Source organism: Hypanus sabinus, chromosome 6 (genome assembly GCF_030144855.1).
Source record: "Hypanus sabinus isolate sHypSab1 chromosome 6, sHypSab1.hap1, whole genome shotgun sequence".
In the NCBI taxonomy this organism is placed as follows: Eukaryota; Metazoa; Chordata; class Chondrichthyes; order Myliobatiformes; family Dasyatidae; genus Hypanus; species Hypanus sabinus.
This window is the reverse complement of record NC_082711.1, coordinates 161,085,697-161,103,480: the sequence shown is the minus strand read 5'-3', so window position 1 is coordinate 161,103,480 and position 17,784 is coordinate 161,085,697. Positions and strand designations below refer to the sequence as shown.

Genomic DNA, 17,784 nt, shown 5'->3' with positions numbered 1-17,784 from the left:
TGATTTTTATCATATAATCTTAGGAAATCTCTGAATTGTGCACACATTTAATTAAAGTATCAACATTTTGTCAGGTGGTTGATTAAGTTATAATTTTTACCATTTAGAAACAAACTGTAATACTTTGTTGTATCCTTTATATGCCTGAATGTAGTTAATAATGCTTAGCACCTTAGAATATCCCAATGTTCATTGCAGTTAATTGTTATTTTTCCACTTTAAAGACTGTTACAGGGCAAATATTGAAATCAATAAGCAAGAAAGTATGAATTGCAAAAGGTATAATTAGGTTCTGACATTGGCTGGTATATTGTTTGAGATATTAGAAGGGATAGAGTTAAGTTTTCAAATCAGATTTTTCATCTGCCTAGTAATGGGGACTGGGAACCCACTAACTGAATGGGTGGAGGAAGAATAACTCATTTCATATTTAAAGAACCCAGATCAGCGGCTGTTTTATAGAAATCTTCAAGGCTATGGAACTTGGATAATGAGATTAGAGCAAGTAGCTCTCTTTCAGTTTGCAAGAGCACATATGATTTGAATTGCTTCCTTCAGTGTTATAAATTTCTGTATGTGCAAGAAAGATACGGCATAAAGTTGTCATCGTCTGGACTGGTATGTCTGTATTCTTGTCATTCTGCTCCATAAATCAAGCTTGAAGAAATGGTTAATAGTATATGACTGTGAAATTATTCCTCAGGCTGCTGCAATCACTGATTTCATTTGGTAGATTTATACAAATACTTTAGTCTTTGACTTATGAATATCTCCAAGTTTCATGGATTTATCAATCTTGTTGATTTTCATAATTTCAAACTAATATTAGGTTTGCATTCCACATATTGTAAATACATCAGAAAGTTATGATATGCATATGTTTTAAGAAAAAAAAGGTTCAAGAGATTTGCATGGATTTATGTATGTTTGTATTTTGCTAGGCCCCAAGATAACAGCAATGGAATGTCTAGAAGCAATGGCATCCAGTTTATATGGAGAGCTGTTCATGCTGCTAATCTCACTCATTAATAGGTAGATTTTTTTTACACTGCTTGAATTGATATTTAATGTAACAGCAAACAAGTAATCGTGGATTACTGGTCTTCCAAAATTCATTCAATTCACATTTGCCTATTCTTTGAGGTACAGAATTCTATCGTCTGTAAACACTAATAGTTACAGAATATTATCTTTGTCATAACTTTTTAGTTTTATATTCACTTTTTCATGTCATCCTGAACTCTGTTGAATTCTTCTTTGGAGTCTGGCCTCTTCATCATTTACCCTGCTTTTACTTTGCTTTTACTGCTGAAGCCTCATTCTACTAATTCTCCATGTACCCCAAAAACTTGTTACTCTCTATTCCTTTCTTCAGTATTTTCCATTAAAACTATCTTTTTTGTTCAATCTTATAGATACTCATCTTAACTACAGCTGGCTTCTGTTTATTTTTCAAATCAAACTTAAAAGTACTTTGGCACATTTTTCTGTGATTTTGGCTCAATATATTTGAATTTATTGAAGATTAATATTATTGAAATGTAATGGACTATGGAGAAGTATGTTATTACTGATATCCTTTGAAATTACCTTTTTAAGTGCAAAACTCATGTCAAAGCAATTTAATTTCTTTATATTGTATAACACCACTTTTTTTCCAATTGCATTTGACATTCAAAAGTCTATTATAACATTTAAAGGTCTGTTATGAAGCTGCCAAGATAGATGTGCTGGGAAGTTTACTATGGTCTAATACCCAAGAGATTTAAATCTGAAATGCATAGAGGTATACTTTGTGATTTTAATCAGGTTTGGTGTTTCTGATGCTGCTTTCCATTTAAAATAGGGCGCTTAAGTCCACTCAGCACTCACTTTGTTCCATAATGATAGTGGATACCCCTGGATTTCAGAATCCAAAGCTTGCATCCCCTGAGAGAGCTGCAACTTTTGAGGAACTCTGTCACAATTATGCACAGGAACGTTTACAGATGCTCTTCTATGAACGAACATTTTTGAAAGAGCTTGATCGATATAAAGAGGTTAGTTGTTCATTTAAACCATGCCCTAACAAATACCTTTAGTGCAATTTATGCAAGCAATTGTTTGTAAATAGTAAGTCAAATATTTTTAACTGATAAAGTAGATGAATTTGTTTCCAATGTTCATGAACTGTGTTTAGGCAAATAGATCTGAGTATAGTGATGAGCAAACTAGAGAGCCTGAAGGTAGATAAGTCCCTTGGTCCTGATGGGATGCATCACAGGGTGCTGAAGGAATTGGCGGAGGTTATAGTAGACGCGTTAGTAATCATTTACCAAAACTCTCTGGACTCTGGGCAGGTCCCGGCAGATTGGAAGACAGCAAATGTTACGCCACTTTTTAAAAAAGGATATAAGCAAAAGAAGGGAAACTATAGGCCAGTTAGCCTAACATCTGTAGTCGGGAAAATGCTTGAAGCTGTCATTAAGGAAGAAATAGCGAAACATTTAGAAAGGAGTGGTTCCATTAGACAGACGCAGCATGGATTCAGAAAGGGCAGGTCCTGTTTGACAAACTTACTGGAGTTGTTGAGGACATAATGAGTGCAGTGGATAGAGGAGAACAGGTGGATGTTGTATACTTGAATTTCCAGAAGGCATTTGATAAGGTGCCACACAAGAGATTTATAAATAAGGTACAGATGCATGGAGTCAGAGGAAGTGTATTGGCATGGATAGTGGATTGAAGGCAGCGAGTTGGTATAAATGGGTGTTTCCCTGGTTGGCAGTCAGTGGTGTGTGGGGTGCTGCAGGGGACGGTGCTGGGCCTGCAGCTGGTTACCATTTACATTGATGATTTGGAAGTAAACTGAGTGGAAAAGGATATTGTACAGAGGATGTAGAGAGTCTGTAGAGGAATATAGATAGGTTAAGTGAGTGGGCCAAGGTCTGACAGATGGAATACAATGTTGGTAAATGCAAGATCATCCACTTTGGAAGGAATAATAGAAGAGCAGATTATTGTTTAAATGGTGAAAGATTGCAGCATGCTGTTTTGCAGGGGGACTTAGGGGTGTTTGTTCATGAATCGCAAAATGTTGGCTGGCAGGTACAACAGGTTATTAAGAAGGCAAATGGAATGTTGACCTTCATTGCTAGAGGGATTGAATTCAAGAGCAGGGAGGTAATGCTGCAACTATACAGGGTACTGGTGAGGCTGCACCTGGAGTACTGTGTGCAGTTCTGGTCTCCATACTTGAGGAAGGATATACTGGCTTTGGAGGCAATGCAGAGGAGGTTCACCAGGTTGATTCCAGGGATGAAGGGGTTACCCTATGAGGAGAGATTGAGTTGCCTGGGACTATACTCTCTAGAATTCAGAAAAATGAGAGTGGATCTTATAGAAACATACAAAATTTTGAAAGAGATAGATAACATAGAAGTAGAAAGTTGTTTCCATTGGTAGGTGAGACTAGAACTAGGGAACATTGCCTCAAGATTCAGGGGAGAAGATTTAGGACAGAGATGAGGAGAAACTGTTTTTCCCAGAGAGTGGTGAATCTGTGGAATTCTCTGCCCAGGGGAGCAGTTGAGGTTTCCTCATTATGTACAGTATATTTAAGATACAGTTAGATAGATTTTTACATAGGGGAATTAAAGGTTATGGGGAAAAGGCAGGTAGAAGGAACTGAGTTCACGGACAGATCAGCCATGATCTTATTGAATTGCAGGGCAAGCATGATGGGCCGGATGGCTTACTCCTGCTCCTATTTCTTATGTTCTTATTTCCTGAGATTATTGTGGTAAAAGTACTCTCTGCAGTTTCTGAACTTTGGTAGCGTAAGAATTTGAACTGAGTTACTTCATTTTGTAAAAGCAAGAACAAAACAGGTGCTAAAGTAACAGCAGAGAATATCAGGCAATGTCTGTGGGGAGAGAAATGGCGTTTATGTTTTGAATCAATTGCCTTTTAATGGAGCTGTTTAGGAATTGGTATCCACATCAGCACACTCTTCCTTCAGCAATCTTGAACATACCTTTCCTCACTCTGTTTTCTGTAACAACTCTTTTCCATTCTCCTCATTTTACTTGTTCATTCAATCTTATCTGATGATATTTCCACACCAGTGCTTCAAAAATGTCTTTGTTTTGCTTCAACTGTGGTTTCCTCTCCACTATAGTTCTCAGGGCTCTCAGCATTTCCTGCACTTTTGGTTACTCCTGCTTCCACTCAGAGCTAGGATGGGCTTCCCCTTGTCATCTCTTACTTCCTGTCAGTTTCCACATTTGAAGAATCATCTTTCTGTGATTTCTGGTACTTGCAACAGGATGCCACCACTGGATACATTTTCCGCCCTTCGCTTTCAGCTCACTGAAGGGATCATTTCTTCTGTAACATTCCAGTTCATTTTTCTATCTTCAACAACTCTATTCTCATGGTACCCTTCCATATAATTCCAGGAAATGTTCTTTTTAAATTTTTTTCCTTCCCAGGGAAGGAACCCAAACTTTCAATAGGAGCACTTACACTCTCTCCTTTCCAGTCTACTTCTAAAGTCTTTGTCCAATTTGCAAGGGTGACTGTTTTACAATTGTTAGCTGTATTTTGAATGTTTCTTGGCCTCTTACAATGTTTCAACAGAGTCAATTTAAGCTTCAAAAGTGCTATCTCCTTCAAAGCTAAAATGATTGATGACCTGAAATAAATGTAATTATTGTCTCTCTTTCTTCTGTCCCATACAGGAAAACATAGAGCTTGATTTAGATGAAGTTGAATCCAGCTGTCCTTTTTCTGTAGGTGCCATAGATCAAACATCTCATCAAGCACTGGTAAGAAAATGAGCCATGAGCACTGAAGCATTGAATAGCATTTCACTATGCATATATTTTGTATTAGATATCCTGAAATATAGTGGTTAAGATTGGTCTTATTTTCTGTGAGTATCATAATGTAACAAATAACTTAATAGCCTATTTGAAAAATTTTATTTTCTTCTCCATTGGCTGGTTGAGGACAGAAGCGTAGTTGGTATTGAATCATCCAATATTTGGTTGAAGAACCTCAAAACTCTGTCCTTTTCCTGTTTTATCTACCTAGTTCCTTGGAAGGCCAAAAGAAAAATATTTATAAGGAGACTGATATTTCCCTTTTAATTAACTGGAAACCCACGAAAGATTTTCATCCATAATTTTAAATTATATTATTGGTTTAGGTTAAAGGCAAACTTGTGAACTGCCTGAGAGTCTTCAAGTAATCATGCTTTTGAAATATGATTCTACCAAAATACTCATGAAACAACTTTGATAAAAAACAAAAATGCTTATTTTAAATAACGCCCCTGACTTTGTAATAACAGAATGTACCCTTCAATTCACTGTTCATAATGTGTCTTAAACTGAATGGTTACATTGATCATTAGCTGCAAATTAAGTTTGATGCAACGAAGACTTTTAAAATTCAGTATTTTATGAGATATTAGCAATGCTGTTAATTTGGTACTTCTGAGAAATATGGGAGTCTTTTTATGTTTGTCTCAGATGTAATAAAATGTACTTAATAATTGCCATTGAGAAAAAGTGATACTAATTCTTGGGGAAATTCTCTGCTGAATTATTATTGAGTGAGTGAAAATATTGTGTTATTAAGTACTTCGAGTGCATAGTTCAGAAGTAATACAGTTTGTATCTCCTTGGTAGGTTCGAACATTGGCTAGGACAGATGAAGCAAGAGGACTACTTTGGCTGCTGGATGAAGAAGCTCTGAAACCTGATGGAAGTGAAGACACACTTTTAGAGCGACTGTTCACATATTATGGACGACAAGATGGAGACAAGAATGGTGATTACTGCACATAAAAACTTAGCTTGAAAACTTTTAATTTTTTAGTTTCAAAGTCAAAGCTTAAGTCAAAGTAAATTTATTATCAATGCACATATATGTCACCATATACAACCCTGAGATTCATTTTCTTGCAGGCATACTCAATAAATCTGTAGAGTAATAACCATAACAGAACTAATGAGCATTAATGGGCATTCACCCAGTGTGCAAAAGACAACAAACTGTGCAAATGCAAAAAGAAAGAAATAATAATAATAAATAAATAAATAAGCAATAAATATTGAGAACATGAGATGAAGTGTCCTTGAAAGTAAATCCAATGGCTATGGGAACATTTCAGTGATGAAGCAAGTGAAGTTGAGTGATGTTATCCCATTTTGTTCAAGAGCCTAATGAATGAGGGGTAGTAACTGTTTCTGAACATGGTGGTGTGAGTCCTGTGGTTCCTGTACCTTCTTCCTGATGGCAACAGTGAGAAGCGAGCCTGTCCTGGGTGGTGGGGTCCCTAGTGTTGGATGATGCTTTACAGCAAAAGTGTTTTATGTAGATATGCTCAGTGGTGGGGAGGGCTTTACTCGTGATAGACTTGGCCATATCGTCTACTTTTTGTAGGATTTTCTGTTAAGGGGCATTGTAGTTTCCAAACCAGGACATAATGCAGCCAGTCAATATACTTTCTATAGAATCGATAGAAAGTATCGATACATTCTATACACTTACTGGATGCAGAAGTGAGCTGAGAAGTGGCAGATGGAGTTCAAACCAGAGAAGTGTGAGGTGGTACACTTTGGAAGAACAACCTCCAAGGCAGAGTACAAAGTAAATGGCAGACTTGGTAGTGTGGAGGAGCAGAGGGATCTGGGGGTACGTGTCCACACATCCCTGAAAGTTGCGTCACAGGTAGATAGGGTAGTTAAGAAAGCTTATGGGATGTCAGCTTTCATAAGTTGAGGGATAGAGTTTAAGAGTCGCGGGGTAATGATGCAGCTCTATAAAACTCTGGTTAGGCCACACTTGGGTACTATGTCCAGTTCTGGTCACCTCACTATAGGAAGGATGTGGAAGCTTTGGAAAGGGTACCAAGGAGATTTACCAGGATGCTGCCTGGTTTAGAGAGTATGCACGATGATCAGAGATTGAGGGAGTTAGGGCTTTACTTTTTGGAGAGTAGGAGGATGAGTGGAGACATGATACAGATATATGAGATATTAAGAGGAATAGAGTGGACAGCCAGCACCTCTTTCCAAGGGCACCTCTACTAAATACAAGAGGATATGGCTTTAAGGTAAGGGGTGGGAAGTTCAAAGAGGATATTAGAGGAAGGGTTTTTTACTCAGAGAGTGGTTGGTGCGTGGAATGCACTGCCTGAGTCAGTGGTGGAGGCAGATACACTAGTGAAATTTAAGAGTCTACTAGATAGGTATTTGGAGGAACTTATGGTGGGGGGTTATATGGGAGGCAGGGTTTAAGTGTCAGCACAACATTGTGGGCCGAAGGGCCTGTACTGTGCCGTACTATTCTATGTTCTTATATAAACTTCTACAGACTTCCATACACATCTAAAGAAGTTTGTCACAGTTTCAGATGTCATGCCGAATCTCTGCAAACTCCTAAGGGAGTAGAGTAAATTTTTGAGGGTATTTTTGCAAGAGGCTTTAACAAGTGAGTAGTAATCAACTTCAGTACTGGGGAGAATTGAACCCTGGTACTGTCTGTCCATTCATTGATATTAAGCTTGATAGAATAGAATATATAATTTTCAAAATGTTACTTATTGACACTTGTATTTTTACATTTGTGCAACAAAGTAATTAAAGTACAACTCTGTCTTAAACTTTGATTTTTTTCATGATTCACCTAAAGTTTATTGTACTTCACATCCAAGATAAAGGTTTTCCGTATATTGAAATTCTGAGAAAAAACTGACACTAGACACTGCTGCGAGTTATGAACCTCTTTTTATTAATAAGCAGTGAATTCTAAGCATTGCAACAGAATAAATAATAATAATGCATGCCAATGAAAGTTTGACCGTCAATACTTTATTTGTGTTCTAATAATAAAAATGTTTAGCTAAAAATGTTTTCCATTGCACATGAATGAAAAAGGCAAAATTGGAAAAACCTATTTATTTCCTTTTTTTGTAGGTCAGTGCCCTTTGTTGAAAGGCAACAAGCTTCATCATTTCATCCTAGGTCACTGTTACAATACCAACTGGGTGGAGTATGACACAACAGGCTGGTTGAATTATGCAAAACAGAACCCTGCTACTCAAAATGCTGCCACTCTACTTCAAGACTCTCAGAAGTAGGAAGTAGTTTTCATTACAAATACATTGCTACATTCTTTGTAAGAAATGTTGTTGATGCATACAGCTTTTTTATGAAAATGGTTTTGAATTTTAATGTGATATTCTGATTTTTGTTTTGTTATTGTATACAGTAATCACAGTACAATTGCATTCCTCTTTCAGGAAAATCATTAGCAATCTGTTTATGGGCAGAGCCGGAACTGTATTATCAGGATCAATTGCTGGCCTGGAAGGTGGATCCCAGCTCACTTTGAGAAGAGCTACAAGCATGAGAAAGACTTTCACCACTGGCGTAGCTGCAGTAAAGAAGAAATCATCGTGCATTCAGATTAAACTCCAAGTGGTTCGTAAATAATTAAATTAGTTTCAACTTCTAAGTATGCTTGTTAAGAGTGGATGCATGCTTGTAGAGAAGATTTAAGAGTTATTGATTGTTTAAAAATCATCTGGTATCTATGCATCCTCTGTTTATAACAGAATTTCTTCTATGCGGTGCTAATTTGAATTGTTTTATACGATAGTGCAATGTTTTAAAATCTCTGAGATTACTTAATTGTCTTTCAATGTTACATTTCGATAGGAGGTATAAGAGGTAATTTGTATTACAGTGATAATTTCAAAAGGAACAAAAATATAATTAAACTCATAACGGGTACAGATAGAAAGGGGAAATTTCTCTGGCAAAGACTAGGGAACATTAAAAATAAGGATGATTGGTAAAGAAAACAAAAATGACTCAATTAAAATTTTGAGTCAGCATGTGGTTACATTTTGCAGTATTCTGCTAGAGTTAATGAATGAAAATTCCATTGTAGAGTTCAAGAGAGAGCTGAATAAGTAGGAAAGAATTTGCAAAACTGTGGGGAGAAGACAGGGCAGTGGGGCTAGCTAGATTATGTTGAGCACATACAAACTCACTGAGCCTTCTTTGAAACTTTAGAGATTGCTTGTTAAAAAAAAAATTCTAATTTAGTATTTGGACTGAATTACATTTATTAATACTCATGTGTAATAATCAAATTTATTCATTTATACATTGTAGTTTTAGCTGTTTTTCTACACGTTACACTAAATAATTTTTTTAACTTTAATTATTAGAGGGATTTACTTTTTTTTTGCTTCATTATTTTTAACATAACTCAGTTGGAATTGTAAAGTGTCACTTCTTATGGAGGAGATCTACAAATAGAATTAAAATTTTAATGTTAAAGCTTCATGAGCCTCAAAGCTGTTTCTACTGCATATTAAATATTGCACTTATACAATTCACTTTCTTTGAATATACTAATTTATGTATGTATTCTAAATTTGAATTCATAATCACATAAATCAAAATTAATATATGTAAACTAACTTAGTGGAATGCATATAATTAGACGCATGGATTAATTCAGCCTTTTTTTTACAGGATGCTCTTATTGACACAGTGAAAAAGTCCAAAATTCATTTTATCCACTGTTTGTTACCAAAGACTGATGCCTTTATTGAATCAAAAGTGTCTCCCACACCTTCTCTGAAGTCTGGAATCATAGAAACTGACGTCCAGGCAGAAAATTTTGAAGCGGGTCTAATGCAGCTGGATGTTTCACTTCTTCGAGCCCAAATTAGGGGCTGCAAACTTCTTGATGCCCTAAGAATATATAGACAAGGTTGGTTCTTCTCAATCACATTTCACATTCAGAAAATCTGTATACAAAGTCTGCATTAGATAAAAGTGTTGTCTCTAGTGTCTTGATCATAAAAGTAAGCTATTTAAAAAGAATTGGCCCAGTTATGAATGGGTAGATTATATGGTTAGAAGTGGATGGCCTTTAATTTCTAGCAGGAAATTCAGATGCCCAGACATTAGTGCAGTTTCTGGTTTTGGTTGTTATCTGCTTTAGGCCACGGTGACTTGATCTGGCTGGAAACGTATCAAATTTAAAAGATTTGAAACCTATTTTGAGTTCTAAAATTCCACCCTTTGCATTTAGTAAAATGGATTTCAGCCTTCATGCCTACATTTTGATGTGTGCACAGCACTTTCTCTGTAACTTTAACAATTTATTCTGCATTCTGTTATTGCTTTCCCTTCTACTACCTCAAGGTTGTTTCAAAATGATCAGTACCAATGGCTTTCAATTTTTTTAACAGTATTTTGGTATATGTGACAACAATAGGCTAATTTACCAATTTGCACAATGTATCATTTAAATAGATGCAAACATTTAAAATGTAATGCTTCTTGTTGTAAGCAAGGTTATCTTAGAGTCCCTTACTTGTGTAAACAAAATTAAAGCAGATTGATAGTAATTCTTAATTATTCATCAAGTTCTCTAATAGAGAACTTTTTATGTTTTGGAAGTCATTCCTTTATTATAATCAGTAACCTTGTTTAGTCTTGATCTTGTCTCCTTTTATCCTCAGTCCAATAAAATCAAAGTCAACTTTATTGGCATATGCATAGGTGCAATGAAATACTTATTTGCAGCAGCGTCACAGGCAAGTAGCATCAGATATGAAGTATTCACAATGAAAACATAAATATACATTATACACAGTTTTTGGAAGAACATAGTCAATTTTACTTGAAAGTGATTGAAGTGGTCATAATGTTGCTTAACTCCAGTGATTAGAGTTTTGCTAGTTGGTTCAAAACTGAATGGTTGAAAGGAAGTAGCTGTTCCTAAATGTGGTAGTGTGAGACTTTGGGCTTGCCCAGTGGTAGCTATGAAAAGATGGTATGACCCAAATGGTGGAGATCTTAGATGATGGATGGAAAAAACCCCATCATAAATTGAAGGTAACTGCAGCTTTTGTCCTTTTTATTTAAATCATAATTATTGCCTCAAAACAAAAATATGCATATTAGTTTCAATGTGTACTGGATGTATTAATAAAGTAAATGAGCTGTGTCTTTCTTTTCTTTTTTGCTACATATAGGCTACCCAGATCATATGGTGTTTTCAGAATTCAGACGGCGTTTTGATGTCCTTGCACCACATCTTACTAAAAAGCATGGGCGCAACTATATTGTTACAGATGAAAAACGAGTGAGTTCAGAATCACTTTATTGCTAGTATGTGGAACATTTCAGTATTGATTGTGGTTCAGTACCAAGCATAAAACACAGGACAATACCATAACGGACAACATAATAGCAACAATACAAGACAATAGTGCAGCCATGAGCAATCGACAATTAGCAGAACTGTCACATGTGGAAACGTAAATAATCAAACTTAAATGTGAATATATGGACAGACTAAATAATTATCAACAGAACAAGGAGAGCAAAAACATCATTTAACGGATTTTGTGCAGGGACAGTTAAGGTATTACACCCGAGTGAGTTATGTTGAGAAGCTGGATAGAAACTGGAAAGAAGCTTCGGAGGTGGTGTGTAGTTCTGGTGGTGACTAAATAGTTAAATAGGTAGTGCAAAAAAAAAGCAGTGAGGTAGTGTTCATGGGTTCAATGTCTATTTAGAAATCAGATGGTGGGGGAAAGAAGTTGGTCCAGAATTGCTAAGTGTGTGTCTTCAGGCTCCTATATCTCCTTCCTGATGGTAACAGTGTGAAGAGGGCATGTCCTGGGTGGTGAGAATCCTTAATGATGGATGCTGCCTTCTTAAGGCTTTGCTCCTTGAAGAAGATGTTGTGGATATTACGGAGGCTAGTAGCCAAGATGGAGCTGACTAATTTTACAAGATTCTGCGACTTACTTCAATCTTGTTTGGTAGTTCCCCCCCCACCCCCTCATTCCCCCTATACCAGGTGGTGATGCAGAAAGTCAGAATGCTCTTCCATAGTACATTTATAGAAGTTTCTGAGTGTTTTAGTTGACAAACCAAATCTCCTCAAGCTCTGAATGAAATAAAAGCAGTTGTTTTGACTTCTTTATAGCTGCATCAATATATTGTGTCCAGGTTAGGTCCTTAGAGATATTGACACCCAGGAACTTGAAATTGCTCACAAATTAGGTAAATAAAAATTGATTTTCTATTGAAGTCTATAGTTTTAATTCTGTACTCAACTTTGGAATTATATATTTGTGGAGTAATCCTGAAGAGGATCAGGAGCAAACAGAGCGAACAGCTGAAGAGAAAAGGCAGCAGAAGGATCAAAAGGGCAAGGTGAGCTAGGAGTGAAAGATATAAGTGGAGGGGGAGGGAACTGAGAAGGAGGGAGTTAGATGGAGTGGGGAGTCTGAGGAAGACAGGTCGGGGACGGAAGTTAGAAGTAGGGAGACCAGGAAAGGAGGCAATGAGGATAATACTTGTGCATATGTATCTGGGATCAGAGTTTCTGTGTTTAGCACAGCATACCTTGGTCTTTAATCATCCTGGGCTTCATTGCCATTAGACTCTGACTTTGTTATGTAAGATCACATGATGAAGTTGTAATAGCCAACCCATGTTTTAATGAATTCTTGCATTGGCATCTTTCGAGTGTTGTAACTAGTGCAAAAGTAAATCTTCTTTGATTCTGAAGAGAATATAAATGAGAGAACTCAATTAACTGTACTAATTGCCTGACTTTTTAACAAACTTCATAACATAAATTATATTGTAATATTTAATAATATCTTGCTGTTTATTTCGAAAAATGTTTTGAAAAAAATTGTTGGAACAAATAAATAGAGCAGTGGTAGAGGTCAGCTAACAATGCCCATTCATGTGGTACACCGTGTATTGATGTTAAACAATGCTCATTCATATGATATGTGTTTATTGATGCTCAAACAATAGAGGAAAATTGTTTTGAACTAGCTCACAGATAGTGCCTGTGAAAATTAATACATGAAAGGTAATGCCAATATAAGGCAGGCACTTGCTACGTAATAAACTGATCACTGTGGCAACTAACGAACACAGAAGTCTTTTTAGTGTGCAGTGTTTGGATCTTCTATTTATTTTAAACCAACCACAAACAACATATTGGTAAATTTAAATATTGTGTGCAGAAATATAACATAATCTTACTGTTTAAGTTATTGCAATTGCCGTTTGCACATGAGAGCATTAAATATGAAATGTTTCAAATGTAAATATGTATAACTGTTTATATAACCTTATTTAAATATATGATTATGCATAAGCTATTTAGTGTTTATTTAACAGTGCTATCATCTTATTGAAAATGGTACTGATATATTACTATTGTGTTTTACACCTGTTCTGTAGACTGAAATCTTAAATGTTTAAAATTAGTCTAATTGTAATTTTCGTATTGTCAGAATAATCAATGAGAATGATAAATTAACTTAATTTTTAAATGATCATAGCTTAATAATTTATTTTTCCAACAATATGTTTTTGAGTCTAACTGCTGTCATCACAGTTTAGTCTGATGGCAAGTATTATTAGAAGTGAGGTGTAGGCAGCACAACTTCCTAAGAATTGATGGCTAAATGCCATTTCATTTCTAAAAACTCGAATTCTGCAGCATGGATCATTTAATGCACATCCTGAGGAAGGCATAAGAAACTCCAAATGTGGTGTTTTTATATTTGGATCAATGTTGTTTGTTCTTTGTTCTTTCTTTTAAAGTAAAGCTCTCCCAGAAAAGTCATTTTAGAGAAAACACGCAACATATCATAAAGTGAAATTTGGGAAAATATTAAGTATAACATAGAACAAAAGTTATTTTCAATATATTTTCCCTTAAAGGCTGTAGAAGAGCTTCTGGAGTCTTTGGATTTAGAGAAGAGCAGTTATCACATGGGCCTTAGTCGGGTAAGTAATTTGATTCATAAATGGTCTGTATAGAAAAATAGCTGTCACTTGTTCCGGTAGTTACTGGTTTATTCAACATAGTTATTTGGAAGAAAGATGACTTTGTACGTTTCTAAAATTCCTCTCATAACTTAAGTTCTCTTATTGTAATCAAAGCGATGTAAACCTGGTGACTTTTATGTCACATAAATTTTCCAAAGGAAACTGTAGTGTAAAATTTCAATCTCAAGAAGTGCCTCTCAGTATATTCAAGTGCAAAATTAATTCCATTTTCAATCTGTCACCTCCTCCCTCTATTCTCTGTTGCCTTTGTCATTTTCCTTGTTCCCATTCTAGGATCTTAAAGGATTTATCTTCATGCTATTACGTCCTGCAAAGTATAAAATTTTCTGTGCTAATTTACAACTGTACCATTCAGAGAGTGCTTCACATGTAAAAGAAAACTAACAGATATTTTTGTGTTTTAAGACATTTTAGTGATATTAATCATTTTATTAATTTGTACAAAGGAAAGCATTTTTTTGATTCTGCAACAAAGAATCTTTTATGCAAAAAAATCTTTTCATTATGATGACTCATCATTCAACTATGTCTGCATTTTCAGTAATAAGAAACAGGCAGTCTGCCATTCTCCCTGAAATTATTTATAGTTGCAAGTGGAGTTGAGTTAATTGCAGTTTTTGAAATCTGATTTTCAGTCTTCTTAAAAATTAAAGGCGTGCTTGCAAGGATTTCAACAAGCAAATTTTTACAAAGATCGTTATTTCTCCAGAAGCACACAAGTCCCCCATTTCCTCCATTCATTTACTTGGAAAGATTTGTGAGGACAAATATAAATACTAATTAATTTGTGGTTGTTGATTTTTTTGTTTGTTTTAGATTCTTAATATTTTAAATCATTTGAACCATGCTTTGACATCAATTAGCACAGAATTGTCTTTCACCTTAAGAGTGGAAATAATATTTTATTTGCTGTGTCTAACTTTTTATGTGAAGTTCGAGATTTGTTTCTTTATACTTCTACCCATGCTGTGGATTCCTACCCAGTGTAATTCTCACGTGAGTTCTCTAAAGCAGTACTAGTTGCGGGCTGCTCTCCACAGATCTGCCACACAAAATTTTCTTATTCTCCTAACTGACTACAATCTCCTGGTACCAGTATGTCTCTTTCTTTAGCTATTACCTTCTATGCTCACTGTATCAGTAGCAGAGCTTGGTGGGGTTGGGTGCAAAAGTGGCTAGTTTTTCCTAACAATATTTATCACTCAGGACAAAATGCAAATCAATAAATAATGAGAACATGTGAGAAAGGTAATACGATTATCATATAATTTGGGCAACACAAATTGGTAAGAGAGAGGAGCTATTTTTGAGCAATACATAGAGTTACCAGTCAAAGAATAGATTAGATTATTTTAAATTTGGTGTTATTTCAGTTAATGATCTCATCCTAGGAAGTGATCATAACATTGTAGATTTTTGAGCATAAATTTGTTTCAGATCACAGTTATGTCCTAAACTTAGATTGTGATGATAGAATCACAAAATTGGCTGCATTGGACTGGGAAAATAAATCAGCAGTGTCAGCCATTTAGGGAGATATTTCAAACGTCTTTGCAAGGTTTATTCCAATAAGAATGGCCACATGTAGAATCTGTAATCTTGATGTCTTCGTAGTCAATTAACTAAACATGACAATATTTTATTGCAAAGTGAATTGTCTAGCCATCATTGAGAGTCATTTCTGTTTAAGGATAATACTTGCTTGGATTAAAACTCCCATACTTCATTTGCTGGAAAGTATTCACATTCTTTGTTTTTGTCTACTCTGTTTCCTGACCTTTTAAAAGCTATTCGTGACAATAGTACCATTTAGTAACAATCCCACTCACTCAGATTTAAATGCATAAATCTTGAAATAGGAAAGTCAACATTGTCCATAAACCATGAAAAGTTAGTTGGCACAAAGAAGAGTAGGGGAAGGCTTGTTCATTGGCTTTTATTACAGGAGATAGATCTTTATATCCAAAAGTCTGGAAACGAGATCAAGGTGGGACAATGGTAATTTATCTTTTTTACTGTAATCTGTTTAATTGATTTTTAGCAATATAGTCTGCATTTGTCAAGACCTATACTTGATAATTTTTTTTTCAAAATTGGTGTTTTTAAATGAACCTCAAGTGCTGTTGGTTACCTAAACTAATGAAACCCTCTGTTGGTTGGGGCCAACCACGGATGTTGTGTCCCAGTTGTCTACATGATATTCAAGCCCAGGCAGTGCAATAAGGAGAGCAAGCTGCTTTATCTAAACTGTATGTCTTTAATTCAGTGGTTTCAAATGTTACATTGCTAAATTCTACCTATTGCAGTATCCTATGTCTTTCAGAAGACTAGAGAGAGATTCCGAATGTCAAAAGCAAGAAATATAAATAGGCTGTATCACCAGACTGATTGAATAAACAGATTTTTTTTGTATTTTTGTGAATGATAATACCCAAACCATTCAAAATATTGGTGATGTCAGAAACTGACTTCTTACAATGTTAACCAAAATACTGTGGTTGTATATGTATTTGCATTACAACTTTGACTATATAATCGTGGGAGCTTTGAGAAAGGAACCTTCTCTGGACTATTTATTTCAATCAAATGACTGATTCGTACCTTGGCCTCATGGTCAAATGGAATTGGTGCTTATCAATTATTTAATTGGATAACTGATTTCCTTGTGCATCACTGTAAATACTGGACCTGCTTCAAATGGCTCAGCATTTACAAAATAAACTTTTGAAAATGAACTGAAAGCAGCTGGGGTACAATCCAATCATCATAGAAATAAGGAATAATTTCCTTTATATTATATTTTAGACTCATTTGGACAAAGGCCAATGTTCGGGTGTCCTTGCTGTTCAATTAGAAGGATTTTTAAACTGCTCCATGTTTCTCTGTTTCTCCGGCCTTGGACTTAACTGCCTTTGATATACAGTCCTTCACTGAACTCTAACTTCTTCCCATTTAGTTAATTCATGCCCACAGAAGGCATAAGATGGTAGCTGATGGAGCGTATTGTGATTGGAAATTGATGATCGGTGGTGTTCTTGGATGTCTGCTCATTGTGATTTTATAAATGACTTGGCTGAGGAAGTGAAAGGATGGATTAGTAATTTTGCAGATGACACAAAAGTTGGTGGTGGTGTAGTTAATGTATAGAAAGTTATCATAGGTTAGAACAAAACATTGGCAGCATGCAGTATTGGGCTGAGGAGTTGCAGATGGAGTTCAATCTGGAAAAGTTGTGAAGTGATTCATTTCGGAAGTCGAATTTGAAGGCAGAATACAGGGTAAATAGCAAAGTTCTTAACATCGTGGATGAACAGAGGTATCTTGGGATCCACATCCAAAGATCCCTAAACATTGCTGCACAAGTTGATAAGGTGGTTAAGAAGGTGTATGCTGCATTGGGCTTTATTAGTCAGGGTATTGAGTTCAGGAGTTGCAAGTTAATGTTGCAGCTCTGTAAAATTGGTTAGAAAATACTTGGAGTACTGTGTTCGGTTCTGGTTGCATCATTATAGGAGGGATGTGGAAGATGTAGAGATGCTGCAGTGGAGATTCATCATGATTCTCCCTGAATTAATGTATGTCACATGGGGATAGACTGAGGGAGCTTAAAAGGAGGATGAGAGGTGACTTTATAAGAACTGTACAAGATGTGTAAAAAGGCTTGGCTGGAATGGAGTGTTGCAAATTTTTTCCCAGGGCAGAAATAGCTTCCACAAGGGGGGATAACTTTAAGGTGTTTGGTAGAAAGTATGGGGGATGTCAGAGGTAATTTTTTATAACATAGAGAGTGGTAGGTGTATGGATTGCACTGCCAAGGGTGGTGGTGGAGGCAGATACATTGGGGATATTGAAGAGACTTGGAGATGTGGCTGAA

General features: G+C 35.8%; 1 protein-coding gene across 7 annotated transcripts in view; it reads left to right on the top strand.

Moving 5' to 3' along the window:
- Positions 1–17,784, top strand: part of myo18ab (myosin XVIIIA b) — a 218,755-nt gene that overhangs the window by 128,819 nt on the left and 72,152 nt on the right. For all 7 annotated transcript variants that reach the window (XM_059973312.1, XM_059973310.1, XM_059973309.1 and 4 more), the window contains 9 exons: positions 942–1,032; positions 1,847–2,039; positions 4,722–4,808; positions 5,676–5,817; positions 7,968–8,127; positions 8,294–8,474; positions 9,540–9,780; positions 11,054–11,163; positions 13,782–13,847. In XM_059973312.1, coding sequence (XP_059829295.1) covers positions 942–1,032; positions 1,847–2,039; positions 4,722–4,808; positions 5,676–5,817; positions 7,968–8,127; positions 8,294–8,474; positions 9,540–9,780; positions 11,054–11,163; positions 13,782–13,847 — 1,271 coding nt within the window. The remainder of the gene's footprint in view (positions 1–941; positions 1,033–1,846; positions 2,040–4,721; positions 4,809–5,675; positions 5,818–7,967; positions 8,128–8,293; positions 8,475–9,539; positions 9,781–11,053; positions 11,164–13,781; positions 13,848–17,784) is intronic.